The 20424-nt window shown below is 42.6% G+C and overlaps 1 protein-coding gene across 2 annotated transcripts in view; it reads left to right on the forward strand.

Annotated features, from left to right (window-relative positions):
- POLR3E (RNA polymerase III subunit E) overlaps positions 1-2465 on the forward strand; it is a 205228-nt gene extending 202763 nt beyond the window's left edge. Inside the window, exon 21 of one of the 2 annotated variants that reach the window (XM_069210304.1) lies at positions 1082-1466. In XM_069210304.1, the coding sequence (XP_069066405.1) occupies positions 1082-1138 (57 nt within the window). In that variant the 3' untranslated portion in view covers positions 1139-1466. Of the gene's footprint in view, positions 1-1081 lie in introns of both variants that reach the window. The other variant, XM_069210303.1, reaches the window with a different exon arrangement.
- Positions 2466-20424: the final 17959 nt, after the last annotated feature.

The following is a 20424-nucleotide window of genomic DNA, read 5'->3' on the forward strand; positions in this document are numbered from 1 at the left end:
ACTAAGCATCAGAAGTGAAGAAACATCGATCTTCTGTAAGTTCAAAGGCCTTGAAATCAAACACACAAAAGGTGATTGGAGGAATGCTTGCAATAAGCTTAACCACTGGCATTCACTCGCAGTAACATTCCAACCCATCATTCTTTTGCCCTTCCCAGATTAGACACAGCTAAATGCAAATCAATCATCGATCTGCTCCAATAGTAATAGTGCTGCCTGACCTGTCAAGCAAGGTCCTCTCCAAACCGGAACACAAGCAACCCGTGATCGCATTTGGCATGATTAGGCCTCTTCAGTAGGGTGTATCTTGGTTCCACAGCCAGTATCTGTGGGTTGGAGGCTACCAAACGATTGCCAGTAGTTGGAATGTTTGCAAGCAGTTGTCAAAAAAACTGTGATTGACAAAAGTCTTCAAGTTGTCAACCAGTTCCATCCTGTAGGTATGCTTCATGCATGAGGGTTGCAGTCACTTATGTGAGTAAGAGTGACGTGTTGGGCCGTGCATAAAACAACAGTATTAAGGCGTTGTGATTCTGTGTACTTTCCAACACTAGAAAGATGATCAGAAAGTGGGACAGAATTCCATACCTTTTTGAAACGCATTAAGCAAAATTGATTTTTATAAAAAATACATAAATGGTAGTAGTAATCCCTAAATCAATACTGTACATATGAAAGAAGAATTCTTATGTTTCATGGTGTTTAAATAAAAAGTAAGTACTACAAAACTAATAAAAACATGAAAAGGCCCCAGTAGGATGATGTGGCTTCTTTTAATTGGTGAACAGAGGATATTCCACCTTTGTTTTAAAATGATTGGTTATTTTCTTTGAGCTTTGGCTTGTAAAGGCCGTATGTGTGCGATGTCATTGTTTTTGTTTTTCCTTTTCATAACCATTGTGCTTCATATTATCGTTGTGGAATGGAGGGGAAAAAGTTGAAATAATAAACATTTTTGCACCCTTTTTGCACTCAGAATTTTACATTGTGAAGTGCACTTTAAGTGCACTTACCTAAATTAGTTTGTTGGAGATGGGTGCTTATGTTTTGCTACAGACGTTTTTTCTTTTATTTCTTGTAGGACTGCTGTGCGAGTTATGGAGGAATGTGGTACCTTAAAGGAACTGTGCAGTCCTGACAGTGGTAGAATGCTTGCCACTCTGCAAGACATTGGAGATTCAGTAACAGCCATAGACATTTTCAGGCCCTTGCATAGGAGTTTATCGACTGGACATGTTCTGCTGTCAACCGTGCAACCTAAGATTATACGAAAAAAAGGTTTATACCGTGATGTATACACCTGTTAAAGGCCGGCTGTCCGAAAAAAAGATGATCTGGGACAACTGTGCGATTCATCACTCTTTTGGGAACTTGAACTTATTTTGGTTTTAATTCTAATTCTCCATTATTCTCATAATAAAATAAAATGTGCAGTGACACACCACAATAAAATATCATCATGCTCCAATTCTGATTTCATAAGTGGTGCCAAGGAGCTGAATGATTGAAGAGGAAATACAGTGGCATTAAAGGATTAATAGAAGTGGTTTCCAACGCTGACTTAACAAATCTCAGTAAGTTCTATTTATGGGCTTAGGAAAACGTTTCCTAACACAGTTAAGTTAATTTACACAATTCAAAAGATGGACTGACAAGAAACATTTTAAAGATTCTGTGTCTATTGAAAGGTATTTTTGTTGTAATGACTTTGGCCTAGGATTGTGTATATACAGGAGACTTCACACTGAAGTAAACAGACACCGAAAGCTCAATGGCAGAAACGTGAGTTAGGAATGGAACATGTACATTTCCTGGCACAGGGAAACGTCAACAACTAACATCTGTGTACAACTGCCGTCTTCTAACATCTGTGCGTGAAGCATCCTCCCAGGGGCTTGCAGGTCCTATACCACAGTTGAATCCTGTCCATTGCAGAGACTCCTAATTGGTGTCAATAAGGAAAATATATATAAACGGACTGCACAACACAAAGTATTATGTTAATGGACGACCAGTGCAGCTGATTTAGAGGGAACACATGGCTGTTGCTCTTCATATAGAGATTGTAGTGGCTCACCACAGTGAGATCTGAGTAGCTTCCCATTCTATACTGTGTAGGCAGCGAACAAATCTTAGATTGCTGTAATGTATTGACAACTCACAGACAGTATTGAGCTTTGAAAACCAGCATTGGCATTCATCCAACACACAAGATCCATCTGATCTTTTGTAGGTGGTAAGAATTGATTTCAAATAATTTTTTCAGTCAGCAGGACAGTTTTCGTGGACCTTTATCTCAGCTATTTTCGATTCATTTGCATACTTGCGTCCTGTGGTGGGAAAGGACTACATCCGTTTACATGTGGTTAAGCATTATAGCCGGGCTCATCGATCCACTGAAAAATAGAATCCAGGCTAGATTTCAAAGATATATGCAAACAATGACCATTAAATCACTTATATGTACAGTCGCCTCATACATGTTAATTGTGGTTATCTTCAAAACCTGACTGGATGTTACTGCTTGTTGAGCACAGCCCCAGTGAACATACAGTTAATAATTGTTTTTAAAACTCCTTGTGTCATCCAGATCTTAGGGTCATATGTCAATGTCATCAATTTCCTAAATTTTAAGTTGCATACAACTCGCCTGTGTTTTATACTCCATTGTCACAGCAAGGGAAACCTTACATTGGATATGGGAGTACCTTAAAATATTCATGTCCATTATCAGTTATTGCAGTTACTCCTGTGCTATAAACTGTTAGTAAAGGTAAAAGTTAATTTCCTTTTGTGAATTTGGAATTAAATATTTATTTTGTAGCTTGTACGTAGAGGATTAACAAACATTTTAGAAAGGAAACTATATGGATTTCTGTGTAGTCACATGGTTACAGCCCCCCATCACGTTGTCACTCTTGGAAGCCTAATTTAGCAAGAGTAATATTTATGTATTGCGGTCACCTTTAAGCAAGAACAACTTAAGTCACCGTAATGAAGGTTAGGCACCCTGGCTGCTATCATAGTTTCCATTTTGGTGCTGTCTTTTTCTTTTTTTTTTTTTTTTTTTTTTTTTTAAATAGACACGGTCTTAAGATCTTTCAATTTATTCAGACCCTAGTGTGATATTCCTGGACTTAATTTCATTTTTGGAAGTTACTAGTTTTTTTTCCCCTAGTGACTATATTTAGCTTACCGTTACCATTTGTACCCAGTTTTTCTAATGCCTGAAATCGCCCAAAATAATTAGAGCAGTTCACTGTGAGGAAGTGACAATCGAGAATGATTAATATATTTTTTTCCACCTATCAGCATTCCAATTGGCTAATTAGGCATTTTCTGAAGTTACATTTCCCTCGACAACAACAAATCTTAGTTATTGCAGCTGTACAAAAAAGGTTACTGGTTAACGTCAGTTTGTAGTCTTTGCACACCACAGTAATACTTCAGTTAAATACTCCTGTCCCCCAGAAGGAAGTTGGTGTTGGGTAGAATGAGAGAAAATGTAACAGAAGGACACTTGTATCTGAAATGCTTTTATCAGGTATCAAGTTAAACAGATGATCCTCGCCGTTATTATCAGAGAACTCAATTGTTGCATTACATCGCGGCTTGAGGTGATTCCCATAGTAATCCAAACCTTGCCTCTTCATATTGATGGCCCATAGCAGTATTTGCTTCTCCTGTGTCGTTGGCAGTTTCCTGCTGGTGACTTCTATGTGGGGGGCTTCCATTTAGTCATTATCAAAGGCCCGTCAATGCTGCATATTGTTACTTATTTCCCCCTCGTTGCCTCCATAGCTTTAACAGGTCCCTTTGGAATTAGCACTTACACTGAGGGTCGCGTTAAGCATCATCTTCCTTTCAGGAACGACAGGTATAATATTAATATCCTAGGGTCTTACCAGGTGGATCTGTGCAATAGATATCAGGACTTGTTCAGCTTGTTCTATGCTACCTTCATTTTCCTTATAATTAAAAATGGAGGCTCCAGCTAGTGATGTCATGTCCCTTTTCAGCTTGCGCAGAAACTCATTTAAATCGAAGTCAGTTGAATTTACTCACCCAACTTTTAAATCCTCACCTTTATGAACCTTGCATCTTTTTTTGGGGGAAAAAAAAAAACATCTGAGGAAGGTAACAATACAATGGAAATTTAACAATGCGTTTTCAGTGTCAAGGACCTTTGCTTTCCTGACAGTACTCATCTGGCTGCATGTCTCTGAGGAGGCACTAATCTCAACACTGAGAAACTGATTGATCCGGTTTCAAAATGTCATTCCCGAGAGATGTCTTTGAGCCACAAGACTTGGGCATTTCTGCAGCAAGTTCCAAATCTGCCTAATAGTAGATGGTTGAGGATGAGCCTAAATGTGATCTGATTTCATATGTTGATGAAATTGAAAGAAGTGTAAATTCCACAATATCTGAATATTTATATTCTTTAAAAGTTTTTCTCTTAGTAGCCAGGCATTCCAATTAACTTTCCATACCCCTTCAATGTACATACCCTTCCACATCTTTTGTAGCTCTTGCATTTTTTCCAATAACCATGCTGTCTTGCAGTATACTCTTAGTTTTACTTGCCTGTTCTACAGCACATCCCCGTTTTTGCAAGACCAGGCTTAGAGCTGTTGCCCGAGGTTGTGTTTTTTTTAACTATCTTAAGGTGCCGGTCTTGAGACGGTGAAAGCAAGCAACAAATCGATCATAGTATATGCAACAGTCAGTATAATCGAGAGGATAAAAAGGTTGCAGTATGAGTAATGTGCCCTTCAGGACAACTAATTCTTCTGTCGCTCAGCATGTCTTTGAATTTGCCCATATTACGTGCTAGACGTTTGTTTATTAACTAAGGAAGTGATCTTTGAACCAAGCTTGAAGTTTCCATTGACTTTTCAGATAGGCCCTGCAGACCAGTCACTCCTCGAGTTAGAATATGAATACTTTTAGAGGAAGGGTGTCAAACCTATATGGGTGAGCCGATGAGGAGCCGCCTTTTCATTCATCCAAATCAGCCTGCTGTAGTATTCCTGCCTGCTCTTACCACTCTTGTGAGAGGAAAAAGGACCAGAATTCTTTTCACTGCCATTAATTCTCTTTGTGTGGTTGCTTGAAACCATTAAAATAGGACGCAGCTGTCTCTTGATTGCAACAACACCGCCAATCCACCATCATTTGTTGACTTTTGTTAAGAGCGTCTTTGCCCTTTCTGTGCTGGAATCCTTATTTTGCCCTTAAAAAAGTGAGTAATGAGGGGGGTGCAGCTGTTGCCACGTTTCGAGGTAATATTGTCATAGATATTTCAGTGGTTCTTTATTCCAAGGGAAAGGAAGTGCTGGCCACCCATTTCGCAGATGGAAATACTAAGCAATCATACAACCGCAGTTTGTGTAATGAAGTTTTTCTTTCCTCATCACTCCCCTATGAATGCCCATTTTTACATGGCTGTGAGAAAGATTTTTTTTTAAAGATTTATGATAGATGATGATTGTTACCACTGTTTATTTTGAGTCATTTTTGCAGCCTACCTCTCCAAGATGGGAGCGGAAAACCCATCCATTAAAGGTCACATACCTACTGATCTAAAGCAATGGATGTTTCTCAGTCAACTGTGATCCATATTGTAAGGCAGATAATTAATGGACTTTCCCAGTCTGTCCTTTCAACTATTTTATCTAATAGGATCACCAGCGTGGCAACTTCTCACTAGATCACACATCCACTCATATTGTCACCACGAAATAAAACCAGGGGATCTGATAGTCCTCCTGTATCCTCTGTTTACATACTTGCAGCCTAGCCTGTAAAATAGCATAAAAGAGTAGAACTAGATTTAGGATACCACACAACTTTTTCAGGGACATCAAAAGGAATCTGTTCTGGACTTACTCCTATCTCATGGCCCATTATTTCTGTTAATTTGTTACTCATAAATATCCAGAAATCTTTTAAGGCTTTTGACGTAACATGACCTATACAGGTCATAGGCCATTAAACGGAAGCACTTCTTGCAGGCGATCTTTATTTTGGTGAGCTTTTTAGGTGTCCCATACAACTTTCTAATTGTAATTATCAAGGGATGCTAGCCTAAATGGTAGATCAGGATCATCAGTAAGCATCCGTTCCATCCTGGGCGCCAACTCCTATTCCTCAAGCACGCATAGTGCTTTATACTAGGTTGTCACTTTCTTCTACATTTCTTTACACACGAAGATTAATTTTTCTGTGTCCAACAGATGTTAAGTTTAAGCTACCAAGACTAAGCAAGGAATATTGTGATTTCAGTTGCATTAACTTGTACTGTTTTTAATGTTCTCCTTTTTCACTTCAGAATATAGTTTGACCTTTATGACTTGAAATACACCATGAGGAAAAAGTGGTATTCCTGCAAAGTCCAGACGGAATTCACCTTTGCTGTGGTGTAGAGTACCCTTAGACTTATTCTACGGCACAGTCTGAGATAGCTATGAATAGTCTTAAAATGATTTTTTTTTAAATGACCCCCCCCCTTTTTTTACAGAGAAAAACCTGTCTGTGATACTACGATATGTCATTGTTTGATGTTTCCAACTTCACCTTAAGCCATTGCCTTACACAAAATGTTTGATTGAGCTGGAAAGCTCTGAACTGTAGCTGAACACCCAATTAGTCCCATCCGGATCTCTGCAAAGCTAGTCTAAGCTTCTTCCAGTACAACCTAAGGAACTTGAAAGCCTAAGCAAACTCTATAAATGCACGATAAAATGTCTGTAACTTTTTTTTTTTTTTTTTTTTTAACACTACAGCATTTTCAGCCAGAATATTGCGATAACAGCATGTAATCATGACAAAGGGCATCTTTGCCTACCGTTTCAGCCTAATGTGATTTTTCTGACTCATGGCGTTGCCACATCAGACTGCAGGACGAATCATTTGCAGTAAAGGGTTAAACGCACTTCACAGAAGTCTTAGCAGCCCCATGCCTAACTCGGTTTTTATCAATTCTGTTTTTCCGCATCTTCACAATCTAGCATGGGTTATATAATAGGCAAGTGTCTGGATACCCAGTCTTTGCTGTATTGCTGTGATCCCCTCAGTGTGCCATTGAGCAAGTCAAATAAATATATTGGCACCTAGGATAAGCCAACCACACCTCTAAATCATCCACCCAATTTCCATAACAGATAATTTTCACGAGTGATATGATAGCAAGTCACTGCTTGGTGATTCTCAGCAGATTGTTTTTCACAAAGAGTGACTTCTAAGTAAGCTTGTTATCAAGGCAATGCATATACTAGCACAAAGAGGGGATAAACCTCAAAACAGAACTGAATAGACTGATTCTGTATTATACAATTTCAGAAAACATGTCAATTGTTTCATTAAAAGTTTTGCCTCTTCAAACGATTGTGCTGAACTTTAGAACTACTAATCTATTCTCACCCTAATCACTGTGAGAGACTTACTTCAGTTCTCCAAGATTACTCTCGTTAAGCGTCCCAATGATATTTATTTGGTTGCTCTGAATAGGTGGTCATATAATGCACACTTAGCTTTTGAGATCCTTGACTTCATGTGAATACTCCCTTAGATTGCATTGAGATTCTCTGGGACTCGGAAACTCCTTGGCATGTTTTTTTTTTTTTTTTTTTAAACTAAAATGGAAATTCTTTATGTAGCTTATCTTTGAGGTCTGTCTTTCATAGTTATGAATTGTTTTTGTTCGTACATGTTATAACTTGCTAAAAGTTCATTTAGGTCCTTTTCCTGCATCTTCCCATCGTCTGCAAGATGCCCAAGCAAGTATTTTTACAGAAATCTCCTGTTATTGATGATTTCCTGTGACTAAGGAAAACTGTTTGCGTACAGCATCCTGCATCTACACTGTTAGATAGAAATATCCCACTGCTAAAATTTGAAGAATTCTCCATCCTAAAACGTGCAATGTGACAATGTAGTGCTCCCCATTTACAAATTCAAGAGAAAATTCCAGCACTCAGCCAAATGCTGTTCAAATCCTGTGAATAAATTAGTCCCCTGCACTGGAGTTGGATGCCGATTATTTCGCTACTTATAAGATTTAAACTATGGGTATCAACTGACTGCTGTCAATTAACACATGCAACAATACCTTTCCAGATCAGTGGTAAAGTCATTTTCCCTTTAAATTTCCTTAGCTCTGCAAAATGAGTCACTCTCCTGTACCACCTCCAAAAAAACAAGATGGTGTCCAGAGACTGGGACGTTGTGGGCAACAAAATTGTCATTATCCTGATTACAAACAAATACTGTCTAGAATCCCATTCACCAAATTCTTGGAAAAGACAAATATCATGTGATTACTTGCTGGTTACCAGCACTGTTTAGTGGAGTGTGAACGGTATACCTTCTAGTGGAAGATTACTTTCCTTCAGAGGCCCTCATTACTGCTCTTACCAGCCCCATTGGAATTAAGTGGCCACCTGAAGTGAGGGGCGCTGTCTCTAAACCCATCTGAGAGATATAGCACCATTACAGCACTTTTACGTCCTTCTATGTTGTCCAGTCTTCTGAAGATTGTTTGCTAACTGCTTCAAGATCTTTCGTTTTAAATCTTCCTCCTTCAGTTAAATGGGAAGATCCCAAGACATGAAATCTGAGATGGTGATGGAAATTACTCTCGTGCAAACATTTTCTTTAACAGAATTGTAGCATTATTGACTTAGTGGAATGCTCTTTATTAGGTGCATATTATATCCAATCTCAGAGTCTAGGCAATCTTAAAAGTTGCCTTTATGCAGAATTGTATGGCAGTGACTAATCATTGCATGATTAAATTTGAAATCAAAGCGAAGTAAGTAAAATCAAAGGTTTATTCGGTTAGGATGTTTACTGCTCAGTGTGGTGGATTTTGATCACAACACAAAATTGTATGGTGCTTTTCACCCTTTAAACTATTTACTGAGCTAGGAGCCCCAAAAACATTCATCTCCCGACATGCAATGTTCTTATTCCCAGTGCTTGCTGTCCAAGCAGAGGCATAGGAAACACCGTTTTTCTACTCATGTCACTACTGTAAAGATTCCACTTATTGTTTTAAATAGAAAAAAAAATCAACTGTCTGTTTAAAAAGGGTTTAGGTGTTTGCACATCTTCTTTTGGAGATAGTAAATGTCTTTTAGTATGCGTGCCTCAACGGAAAATCAAATTGTGGTACCAGTATTTGTTACTAAGACAATGAACTTCAGGTCTGTGAAACACTGATAAGTTGAATGCACCATACGATCAGATTTTTTTCCCTAGGGTGTTAACTTTAATAAATGCATCATCCCAGTCAGCAGAGTGAAATGTTTATTCAAACAAGTTTAGGTGTAGTATTACTCAAGGGTTTCTAACTTCTGTGACTGAAAAGAATTAGCTTCTGTTATCGGGAAAATGCTTTTCATTGTCATGGGCCCACACACAATACGTGTACCTGGGTGAAAGCTACCTGCCAGTTCACTACAGCTGGACGCAAATTGTATTGTGCCAGTTATGGACCAGACTGACAATTTAAGGATATGAATATTAGCCACCATCCTTATTGAGAATTGCACTAAGTACTCATTGACCGGAAGATGGGTGCAGTTATGGTGGTTCGGAAAATTCTGTGAATTACTCCATTAAAAAACAAATTTAATTTAGCTTTTTTTAATAGATTGATACAACTGATATTCTACATTCTACTGAGTTGTCATCAAAATAGTAAAAAACAAAATCTGTACATTGTAAAATAAATCTATTATATCAGCTCGGGTGTGATGTCTGTTTTCTACAACCTTTTTAAACAACTTTAATTCCCGTGACTTCAAGAATGATTTTGATGTGAAAATATTTTCTCCTGTAGGAGAAACAACTGTGCAAGTTAAACAACGGTGTTATGCCAGCTGGTGCCTCCAGCACAGCAAAATATAAAGATATTGATGGCGAGGTACTTGTATTCAAAAGTTCTGCTTTATCTGTTGCTGGCTCCTACACTTCGTTCCATTTTTTTTTTTTTTTATAGTCTGCTTCATAGCGCAGCTGTTGCCAGACAGGTGTGTGAGCAATTACTAGAGAGGAGATTTAGAGTTAGGAGTACATGTTTTAATTGGACAGGAGTTGTATGCTTCCACAAAAAAGTGCTTGCCCTCCACACAGCTGTAATAATTTTATTCATCCCAATTACTAGAGAGGAGATTTAGAGTTAGGAGTACATGATTTAATTGGACAGGCGTTGTATGCTTCCACAAAAAAGTGCTCGCCCTCCACAGAGCTGTAATAATTTTATTTATCCAGCTACCTAAGCATGAATTTTCATGATAAGATACTACATTGTAATGCTATTAAAGTGTCTTAGATAACTCGATAATTTATGTTGTTTTTCTCTGGCAGCATCACGGATGAAAGGAAGCCAGTCATTAACCTTCATGGCTTTTTAGGTCTAGCTTGACAGAGCTACTGTCAGTTTACCTTTGAACCTACACCAGTTTTCTTCTGCAGTTCTTTGATTCCACACAAATGCATATTAATTCCCATGCTATTTACTTGTTATGCTTCACATTATGATACAACATTCTTTTAAAGCAAGACTTATTGGCGTTGCCCATGCTTGTTCCCTTTCGAAGTGGTCAGATGTTTTCTTCACAGCAGGATGCTTTATGCTTTATTCATATTCTTTTTGAGTAGGCTCTAAGACTTTCTTCTGCTGCCTTTAAATATGTTATTTACATGTTTTAGCAAATTCTGTCTGGCATTAGTGAACCCAACTTCACATGCACATGTTTGCTGGGATCCGAGTGTCCTTGGTCTTAATTAACTGCCTGCTTGCTCAGTGCCAGGAGATACTGCCAGGTTATTCACCCTCATGACCTTGTGTGGTACATTTCTGGGAGTCTGTAGAGGCAGAATCTATCTGGGATTCACTGATTGGAGGTACCCCTTGCTTAATATCTTAGCCAAAGTACTGCACGTATTAATTTTGATATTGCCGTTTCAGACAGTGGTTGTAGATGCTGATATACAATACTGCACTGTGAGTATTCCGGTTTTTAACTTGGATTCTTCAAATATGGTCTTACTTGAGGCTAGAATTGCCAGTGACACAGATGGTGGTTTCCATTTCCAAGGCTTGTATCGGGCCCCACATATGTGAGTTGTTTTAAATGCTTAGCATATGTCTCCAGTGCTAACACCAGCCCCGTCTGCCCTAATCCGGATTGTATAGTTCCATGAAGTCCCCATAACGACCTTCTTTCTTCCTGTATCCAAGCCGAACTTTGCTAAGATAGCGCTCTGGGCTTGTCATGGGGCCTATTCATGGACTCACTATAGTTATGCTTAATTTCTTAGCACTCTAGAAATTGTGATATCTCTGCTTTGCACGATTGCACAATGCACATATTTCTTTTGTGTCGTTGTTTTGAAACACTGTAATGTTGCTTGATGTGCTGCCACATTTTCTGGGATTCTGTGTGTACATTCTCCGACTGCTCAGCGTACACAATAAGTGCTAGGTGTTGTTTTCTGTCTGTCCAGCAATTGTTCATGGCTCCGGTAGACCTAGCACAGTAGCTCTTAACTGTATCAAGCTAATGTTCTAAATTAGATCCCGTAGTGTTAAGTCTCTGAGAGGAAGATTCTAGCAGAGCCGACCTGTCTGTGGAACAGATGCCGTCCGGGGCTTGCAGCCTGTGTAAACTGGGTTTACGCTCCCCTTTGAGAACCACTTGACTACGCAGAGCAATGGGATTCACTGCTCCCAGAGATCACAATTAATAATAATAGTCTTCTTGCGCATACAATAACAGGATAGACTTAGGACGCTAGATTTGCATTATGGTGACACTATTTGTGTTATACGTTTTTCTAACTGCTATTCTGATTTTTCTAATTATTTCCAGGATTGTAATCACATCATGCTTCATAATAGACTAAAAGTTAGTTGTAATAAATATATTGTGTCTTTTTTTATTTTATTTTTTACTGTTCATATGGATATGTATGACTGAGATGGATATACCCTCCCATTCTTTCCTCACCCACCACAACTTCCTCCAGCATTAGAGCTGCTATCAGAAGAATGCCTTTCCATCTTACTGCAAGAGAAGAGGGCTGTACTTTCAAAATAAGACTTCAAGAGGGTTCTGGATGCCTCTGAATGTCTTCCTGTGGGAGCACAGATCAAAATGCTCACGCTAACCAAGGTTCTGTCTGCCCTGGATCTGGGCAATGGGATGGTGGCCTTGTACCTGCAGAACTAATATTTTAATATACCCATTCTGCAGCCCCGCTGCCTGGTGGGCCAGGAGTATTTTAAATTTTCCATGTTTCCCTTCGGTCTCACCAGCCGCCCATCTTCGGAGATGGGCCACCCACGTTTCCCCTACATCAGCATCTAGCTGATGAAGGCAGGTTTTACAGTCATTTGGGAACTACCTCCAGATGATGGCAAACTTGGGGAAATGCTAAATGTGCAAAAATGTGGTTAGATAGTGTCTAACAGAAAGAGCATTACTGAAGGTAAGTAACTTCTCTTCCAAGCTCTTAAATCAGTTCTATTTGCACTAACCAATATCACCTTATAATTTGAGATTTATTTATTGACTATGGTGGTGTAATGTATTATTAGAACATTAGAATGCTGGAGGCTCCATTGAAAACAATGGAGTGCTGCGGGCTTTTACTGGCTGATAAAAGCCCGCAGCACCAACATTCCAATGTTCGCTTTGTTCACAGCAACAGCTGTGAACAAAGCCTCACGGAGCCCGAGGGGATTTAAATCCCCTCGGGCTCTGTGAACATTTTTTTTTTTTTTTTAATAGAACATTCTGCCCTGTGTGGCAGAATGTTCTAATAGCCTTAGAACCCGCCGTAGCGGGCTCTACCGGCTATTAAAGTCCCTCTCACTTGTTAGCGGGCCTTTAATAGCCGGTAGAGCCCGCTACGGCGGGTTCTAAGGCTATATTAATTATATGTATTTATTCAAATTTTATCCTTTAATTTCTATGAGAATATTTCTAAGAAATGAATTAACTATCAAATATATGTGTGAGACACAAACCAAATACCTTTAGTAAACTGCCTGCATAAACTACTGCTGTTCCCTCTGTTCTAGATAAGCCTACAATGCTTTTTCCGTTTAGAGGAGGGGATCTAGTCTCAATAATACTACAATTGTGCCTTAAAATTTTAGGCAAGTTAGGTACAGTGCTGAGATGTTTTTTGTATTTATGTAATGTGCTTTTGAGCTTTCCCTAGATCAGGTTACAAGACACCAACTAAGGCGCTGGCATCAGTTCCTGTTTTTGTGCCTCATCTCTGTGGTTCCAGAGCTCTTCAAGGTGCTTCAGTGACAAAATTCCTCAGCCTTTCGACAGGGTCTGGGTTACATGTCTACTCATGCAATTTCAGGGGTTTCACCCTGTCTAAGATGTACTTGCTACACACATAACATCTGCATGTGGTGTTTTGGACCTGAGCATGACCACCTGGCATGCGACTAGAACTCATTAATACTCCTGAAGGAGGGTGCAGGAGGCCAGGCTATTTTGGACAAAGGCCTACACGGATATGCCAAAGATGTTACTGCTTTTCAGGTAAGTTCACTGGAAGGGAATGACTTCCAAAGGGATCTTACCACAAAAACCGCTAAGCACCATAGGAAAGACATTATCTCTTCTTCCACAAGGAAACTGTCAGGATCCCTGTATCGCAGTCTCAAAGCTGGGTTCTTCGTTTTCATTGTAGCCTATTGTGGTACAACCGCCACCAGTCCGTATCCAGACCCGGATCCATGAGACTCAGCCGAGGGGCCCAAAGGCACGCCAGAGGGATCGACACACTCGAACATGTGGCACATGGCCTCGTAGAACTCCTTTATTTGAGTAGAGTCGAAATGGCGGACTGCTCTGCAGAACCGTGCCAGGAACGCCGTTGTTCCCCACTAGTCTTGTTGGCCGATCAACTTCACCTAGTTTAAGTCCTCTTGGACTTCTTCTCCCTCTATCTCGAGGACCTTGAATGAAAGAAGAGGACTTGGGCTCTGAGATCCTTCCAGCAAGCTCCTTCTCGACCGGTACGAGCGCACCAGTGTTGCTGACTGCTGGCCCACAAGCAGCTTTAGGGACCGCTCCTTCAAAGGTTTAGGGGCCATGGCTCAGCAGTCCAAGCAATACTTAGTCATGGTGGCGCTCGAGACACCACAGGCAAATGAGATGGTGGTCGGTGACCAACATGGCGCGGTGGTAGGTGCCACAGAGTTTGAACAATACCTTTCTCTGACCTCATAGACATACACGAAGAAAAAATTGACAGTCAAAAAAGGCCTGTTAAAAAGCACTAACGCTCTTTCCGGATCTGGGCTAGCTGGTGTGGAAAGTAAAGAACTGACTCCCACGCGCATGGGTGGTGCCTATATAGGTGGCCCCGACGTCACTTCTAGCGCCAACGGTATTGCTCAGCAAAAGTGTCCAAATCCAGCCTGACGCCTGGGAAAATCGAACGTAGAAATCTGCAGCTAGCAGTCTATCAGATAGAAGCTGTATACCTCACCTAAAACAATGAATACTATTGATTTGGCAATTGAGAACACATACTTTTTTCTCACAAGCTACCCCTCCTAGTTCACCCCTTTGTAGGGTAAACCAGATTTTACTCTACGGAGTTAGGTAAGTCCTGGGCACTGATCAGAACCACACCAAGAGGTCACACCAGGCCGCCAGGTGCAGAGGTGCAGTAAGGCGCAGGGTGTCTAATGGTTTCCTATAGGAGTTTGACACCATGACAAACAGGATGCAGTCTCTGGCTGGGAAGCCAGTCGGGGACAAAAAAAACAGGTAGGTGGTAGACTTGGGCTGCTTGTGGACGTAGGTCCACCTTTGGTCCTCTTCTCCTGCGCCCAGGGGCAATGAATGCAGGGGTGTCTTTAGGCATTGGGTTTTCATGTCCGAAAGCACCAGTGGTCCTGTGTATTGAGGCTGCAGGCATCGTGTGGGAGTCTGGCAGGGGTAGACCCACGGTGGACTCGAGCTCTTAGGATGTCATTGTCACTGGTGACCCACCTCAGCTGGCATCAGGGGTCACCGGTGCAGTGGTTGCTAGAGATGTCAGATTTTCTCTCTCAGCAAGCTTGTGGGAGAAGGGGCCTGTGTTCAGAAGCTGCAGACGTCTCAAGAGAGTCTAATATTGGTGAGACCACACTGGACTTAGTCCCTGGGGACCCTCGTTAGCACTTTTGGTTGGCTTCACCTCAGATTGTGGATGTCAGGTGCAGCTGTCACCACTGGTGTAGAGTCTCTGAGGTTCCAGTAGCTGCAGTCTTTTCTTTGGAGTTTCTTACTGCAGGGCCAGTCCAGTGTCCACAGGAAATGTTAGTCTTTATTGAAAGATCGACAATTTGACTTCTTGTGCATGTTCCTTGGAGGTCAGCAGGCAGGCTGGAGGGGCTGGGTCCAGGTCAGCTGCTGCGTCTTTACCTTTTCTGGGGGTGCAACTCTTCTTTGTCCGGGTCTTCTTAGGTTGTGGAAATCTGACCTCTAGGGTTCAGTGGTGCCACCTAAATACTCAATTTAGGGGCATTACAGGGAGTGCCAGGCAGTAGCCAATGGGCTGGCCCCATTGAGGGTGACTATACCCTTCTTATGAACACTTCTGCTGGGAAATGGGCATAACCCTAACCCTAGTGGCCTAATTCCTTCCGAGCAAGATGAAGGAACTTGAAAATTGGTGTCCACTTCAGATCGTCCACCTTAGGGGTGGGACTGGCATGAAGTGGGCACTCCTCCTAATTAAACAAATTTTCCCGCCTGTGCTGCCGCCAAAAGGTGGGTCAGGACAGGGGTTGGTCATCCCCACCATCTGGAGAGACCTCGTTCACATTACAAAGGCGGCAAGGCCTTTGAAGCTTCCTGACCTGGAATGTCCATCCAGCCTGGTAGAGGTCGTCACACCTCTGCCCAGAGCAGGCCTTTGTCTCAGGCCCTCAAGAGCATTGGCTCTCACCTTGGGGGAGGGGGGCACTTACTATGTCTAGGAATCGACAAAGACATAGTAGGGGCATATTTGCTCATGCATATATGCCCTCACATGTAATATAACGCACCCTGCTTTAGGGCAGTAAGACATGCTAGAGGGGTGACTTACAAATTCTGCATGCAGTGTTAGGGGACATGGCACACAGGCTGTGTGCCATGTTGTGTTTTTAATTTTGGGAGCACCTTGTCACACATAGCCTGCAATGGCAGTCTGCATAAGGTTCATGCTGACCCCTCACTGTGGCTCAAGTTAGACTTCAGTGCTGAGGGGTCCTCTTCAGAACCCATGCCCTAGGTACCAGGGTTATCCTTTACAAGGAACTTATAGGGGGCTGAAGGGCCTGATCGCTTATGCATCAAGTGACCAAGGCCCAGATTTATACTTTTTTTTTTTTTAATAGAACATTCTGCCCTGTGTGGCAGAATGTTCTAATAGCCTTAGAACCCGCCGTAGCGGGCTCTACCGGCTATTAAAGTCCCTCTCACTTGTTAGCGGGCCTTTAATAGCCGGTAGAGCCCGCTACGGCGGGTTCTAAGGCTATATTAATTATATGTATTTATTCAAATTTTATCCTTTAATTTCTATGAGAATATTTCTAAGAAATGAATTAACTATCAAATATATGTGTGAGACACAAACCAAATACCTTTAGTAAACTGCCTGCATAAACTACTGCTGTTCCCTCTGTTCTAGATAAGCCTACAATGCTTTTTCCGTTTAGAGGAGGGGATCTAGTCTCAATAATACTACAATTGTGCCTTAAAATTTTAGGCAAGTTAGGTACAGTGCTGAGATGTTTTTTGTATTTATGTAATGAGCTTTCCCTAGATCAGGTTACAAGACACCAACTAAGGCGCTGGCATCAGTTCCTGTTTTTGTGCCTCATCTCTGTGGTTCCAGAGCTCTTCAAGGTGCTTCAGTGACAAAATTCCTCAGCCTTTCGACAGGGTCTGGGTTACATGTCTACTCATGCAATTTCAGGGGTTTCACCCTGTCTAAGATGTACTTGCTACACACATAACATCTGCATGTGGTGTTTTGGACCTGAGCATGACCACCTTGGATGTGACTAGAACTCATTAATACTCCTGAAGGAGGGTGCAGGAGGCCAGGCTATTTTGGACAAAGGCCTACACGGATATGCCAAAGATGTTACTGCTTTTCAGGTAAGTTCACTGGGAGGGAATGACTTCCAAAGGGATCTTACCACAAAAAACGCTAAGCACCATAGGAAAGACATTATCTCTTCTTCCACAAGGAAACTGTCAGGATCCCTGTATCGCAGTCTCAAAGCTGGGTTCTTTGTTTTCATTGTAGCCTATTGTGGTACAACCGCCACCAGTCCGTATCCAGACCCGGACCCCCCAAGACTCAGCCGAGGGGCCCAAAGGCACGCCAGAGGGATTGGCACACTTGAACATGGCCTCGTAGAACTCCTTTATTTGAGTAGAGTCGAAATGGCGGACTGCTCTGCAGAACCGTGCCAGGAACGCCGTTGTTCCCCACTAGTCTTGTTGGCCGATCAACTTCACCTAGTTTAAGTCCTCTTGGACTTCTTCTCCCTCTATCCCGAGGACCTTGAATGAAAGAAGAGGACTTGGGCTCTGAGATCCGTCCAGCAAGCTCCTTCTCGACCGGTACGAGCGCACCAGTGTTGCTGACTGCTGGCCCACAAGCAGCTTTAGGGACCGCTCCTTCAAAGGGTTAGGGGCCATGGCTCAGCAGTCCAAGCAATACTTAGTCATGGTGGCGCTCGAGGCACCACAGGCAAATGAGATGGTGGTCGGTGACCAACATGGCGCGGTGGTAGGTGCCACAGAGTTTGAACAATACCTTTCTCTGACCTCATCGTCACACACAAAGAAAAAATTGACAGTCAAAAAAGGCCTGTTAAAAAGCACTAACGCTCTTTCCGGATCTGGGCTAGCTGGTGTGGAAAGTAAAGAACTGACTCCCACGTGCATGGGTGGTGCCTATATAGGTGGCCCCGACGTCACTTCTAGCGCCAACGGTATTGCTCAGCAAAAGTGTCCAAATCCAGCCTGACGCCTGGGAAAATCGAACGTAGAAATCTGCAGCTAGCAGTCTATCAGATAGAAGCTGTATACCTCACCTAAAACAATGAATACTATTGATCTGGCAATTGAGAACACATACTTTTTTCTCACAAGCTACCCCTCCTAGTTCACCCCTTTGTAGGGTAAACCAGATTTTACTCTAGGGAGTTAGGTAAGTCCTGGGCACTGATCAGAACCACACCAAGAGGTCACACCAGGCCGCCAGGTGCAGAGGTGCAGTAAGGCGCAGGGTGTCTAATGGTTTCCTATAGGAGTTTGACACCATGACAAACAGGATGCAGTCTCTGGCTGGGAAGCCAGTCGGGGACAAAAAAAACAGGTAGGTGGTAGACTTGGGCTGCTTGTGGACGTAGGTCCACCTTTGGTCCTCTTCTCCTGCGCCCAGGGGCAATGAATGCAGGGGTGTCTTTAGGCATTGGGTTTTCATGTCCGAAAGCACCAGTGGTCCTGTGTATTGAGGCTGCAGGCATCGTGTGGGAGTCCGCCAGGGGTAGACCCACGGTGGACTCGAGCTCTTAGGATGTCATTGTCACTGGTGACCCACCTCAGCTGGCATCAGGGGTCACAGGTGCAGTGGTTGCTAGAGATGTCAGATTTTCTCTCTCAGCAAGCTTGTGGGAGAAGGGGCCTGTGTTCAGAAGCTGCAGACGTCTCAAGAGAGTCTAATATTGGTGAGACCACACTGGACTTAGTCCCTGGGGACCCTCGTTAGCACTTTTGGTTGGCTTCACCTCAGATTGTGGATGTCAGGTGCAGTTGTCACCACTGGTGTAGAGTCTCTGAGGTTCCAGTAGCTGCAGTCTTTTCTTTGGAGTTTCTTACTGCAGGGCCAGTCCAGTGTCCACAGGAAATTTTAGTCTTTATTGAAAGATCGACAATTTGACTTCTTGTGCATGTTCCTTGGAGGTCAGCAGGCAGGCTGGAGGGGCTGGGTCCAGGTCAGCTGCTGCGTCTTTACCTTTTCTGGGGGTGCAACTCTTCTTTGTCCGGGTCTTCTTAGGTTGTGGAAATCTGACCTCTAGGGTTCAGTGGTGCCACCTAAATACTCAATTTAGGGGCATTACAGGGAGTGCCAGGCAGTAGCCAATGGGCTGGCCCCATTGAGGGTGACTATGCCCTTCTTATGAACACTTCTGCTGGGAAGTGGGCATAACCCTAACCCTAGTGGCCTAATTCCTTCCGAGCAAGATGAAGGAACTTGAAAATTAGTGTCCACTTCAGATCGTCCACCTTAGGGGTGGGACTGGCATGAAGTGGGCACTCCTCCTAATTAAACAAATGTTCCCGCAGGTGCTGCCGCCAAAAGGTGGGTCAGGACAGGGGTTGGTCATCCCCACCATCTGGAGAGACCTCGTAAACATTACAAAGGCGGCAAGGCCTTTGAAGCTTCCTGACCTGGAATGTCCATCCAGCCTGGTAGAGGTCGTCACAACTCTGCCCAGAGCAGGCCTTTGTCTCAGGCCCTCAAGAGCATTGGCTCTCACCTTGGGGAAGGGGGGCACTTACTATGTCTAGGAATCGACAAAGACATAGTAGGGGCATATTTGCTCATGCATATATGCCCTCACATGTAATATAACGCACCCTGCTGTAGGGCAGTAAGACATGCTAGAGGGGTGACTTACAAATTCTGCATGCAGTGTTAGGGGACATGGCACACAGGCTGTGTGCCATGTTGTGTTTTTAATTTTGGGAGCACCTTGTCACACATAGCCTGCAATGGCAGTCTGCATAAGGTTCATGCTGACCCCTCACTGTGGCTCAAGTTAGACTTCAGTGCTGAGGGGTCCTCTTCAGAACCCATGCCCTAGGTACCAGGGTTATCCTTTACAAGGAACTTATAGGGGGCTGAAGGGCCTGATCGCTTATGCATCAAGTGACCAAGGCCCAGATTTATACTTTTTGATGCAAAACTGTGCAAATGCAGTTTTGAGTCAAAAAGCTTAGCGCTGGCTGGCACCATTTTTTTTTAAGCACCATCTAGTGGTATAAATTTGACAATGACACAAGATGGTGCTAAAAACTGGTTAGAGTGAAACAATTTTACATTCACCATAGTGCCTTGTCGTAAGGCAAAATGACGTTTAACGCTGCAAAAATGACACTAACCTGTATAACGGCACATAAATTTGGCGCAAAACAGATGTGCACCATTTTAACCGCTTTAGCATCAACCTCCGACACTAATAAAGAAAACAGTGCAAAGAAGAGGTAAAATGGACCCAGAAAGCCAAGAGGGACCCCAGGGTGACCCCATTCACCCAGGAATTAGCCAGGAGGACAACAAGTCCCCAGGGAGGGAGAGGAAAAAGCGCAAGTGTTGAGAGAGGTG

Source organism: Pleurodeles waltl, chromosome 10 (assembly GCF_031143425.1).
Source record: "Pleurodeles waltl isolate 20211129_DDA chromosome 10, aPleWal1.hap1.20221129, whole genome shotgun sequence".
Taxonomy (NCBI): Eukaryota; Metazoa; Chordata; class Amphibia; order Caudata; family Salamandridae; genus Pleurodeles; species Pleurodeles waltl.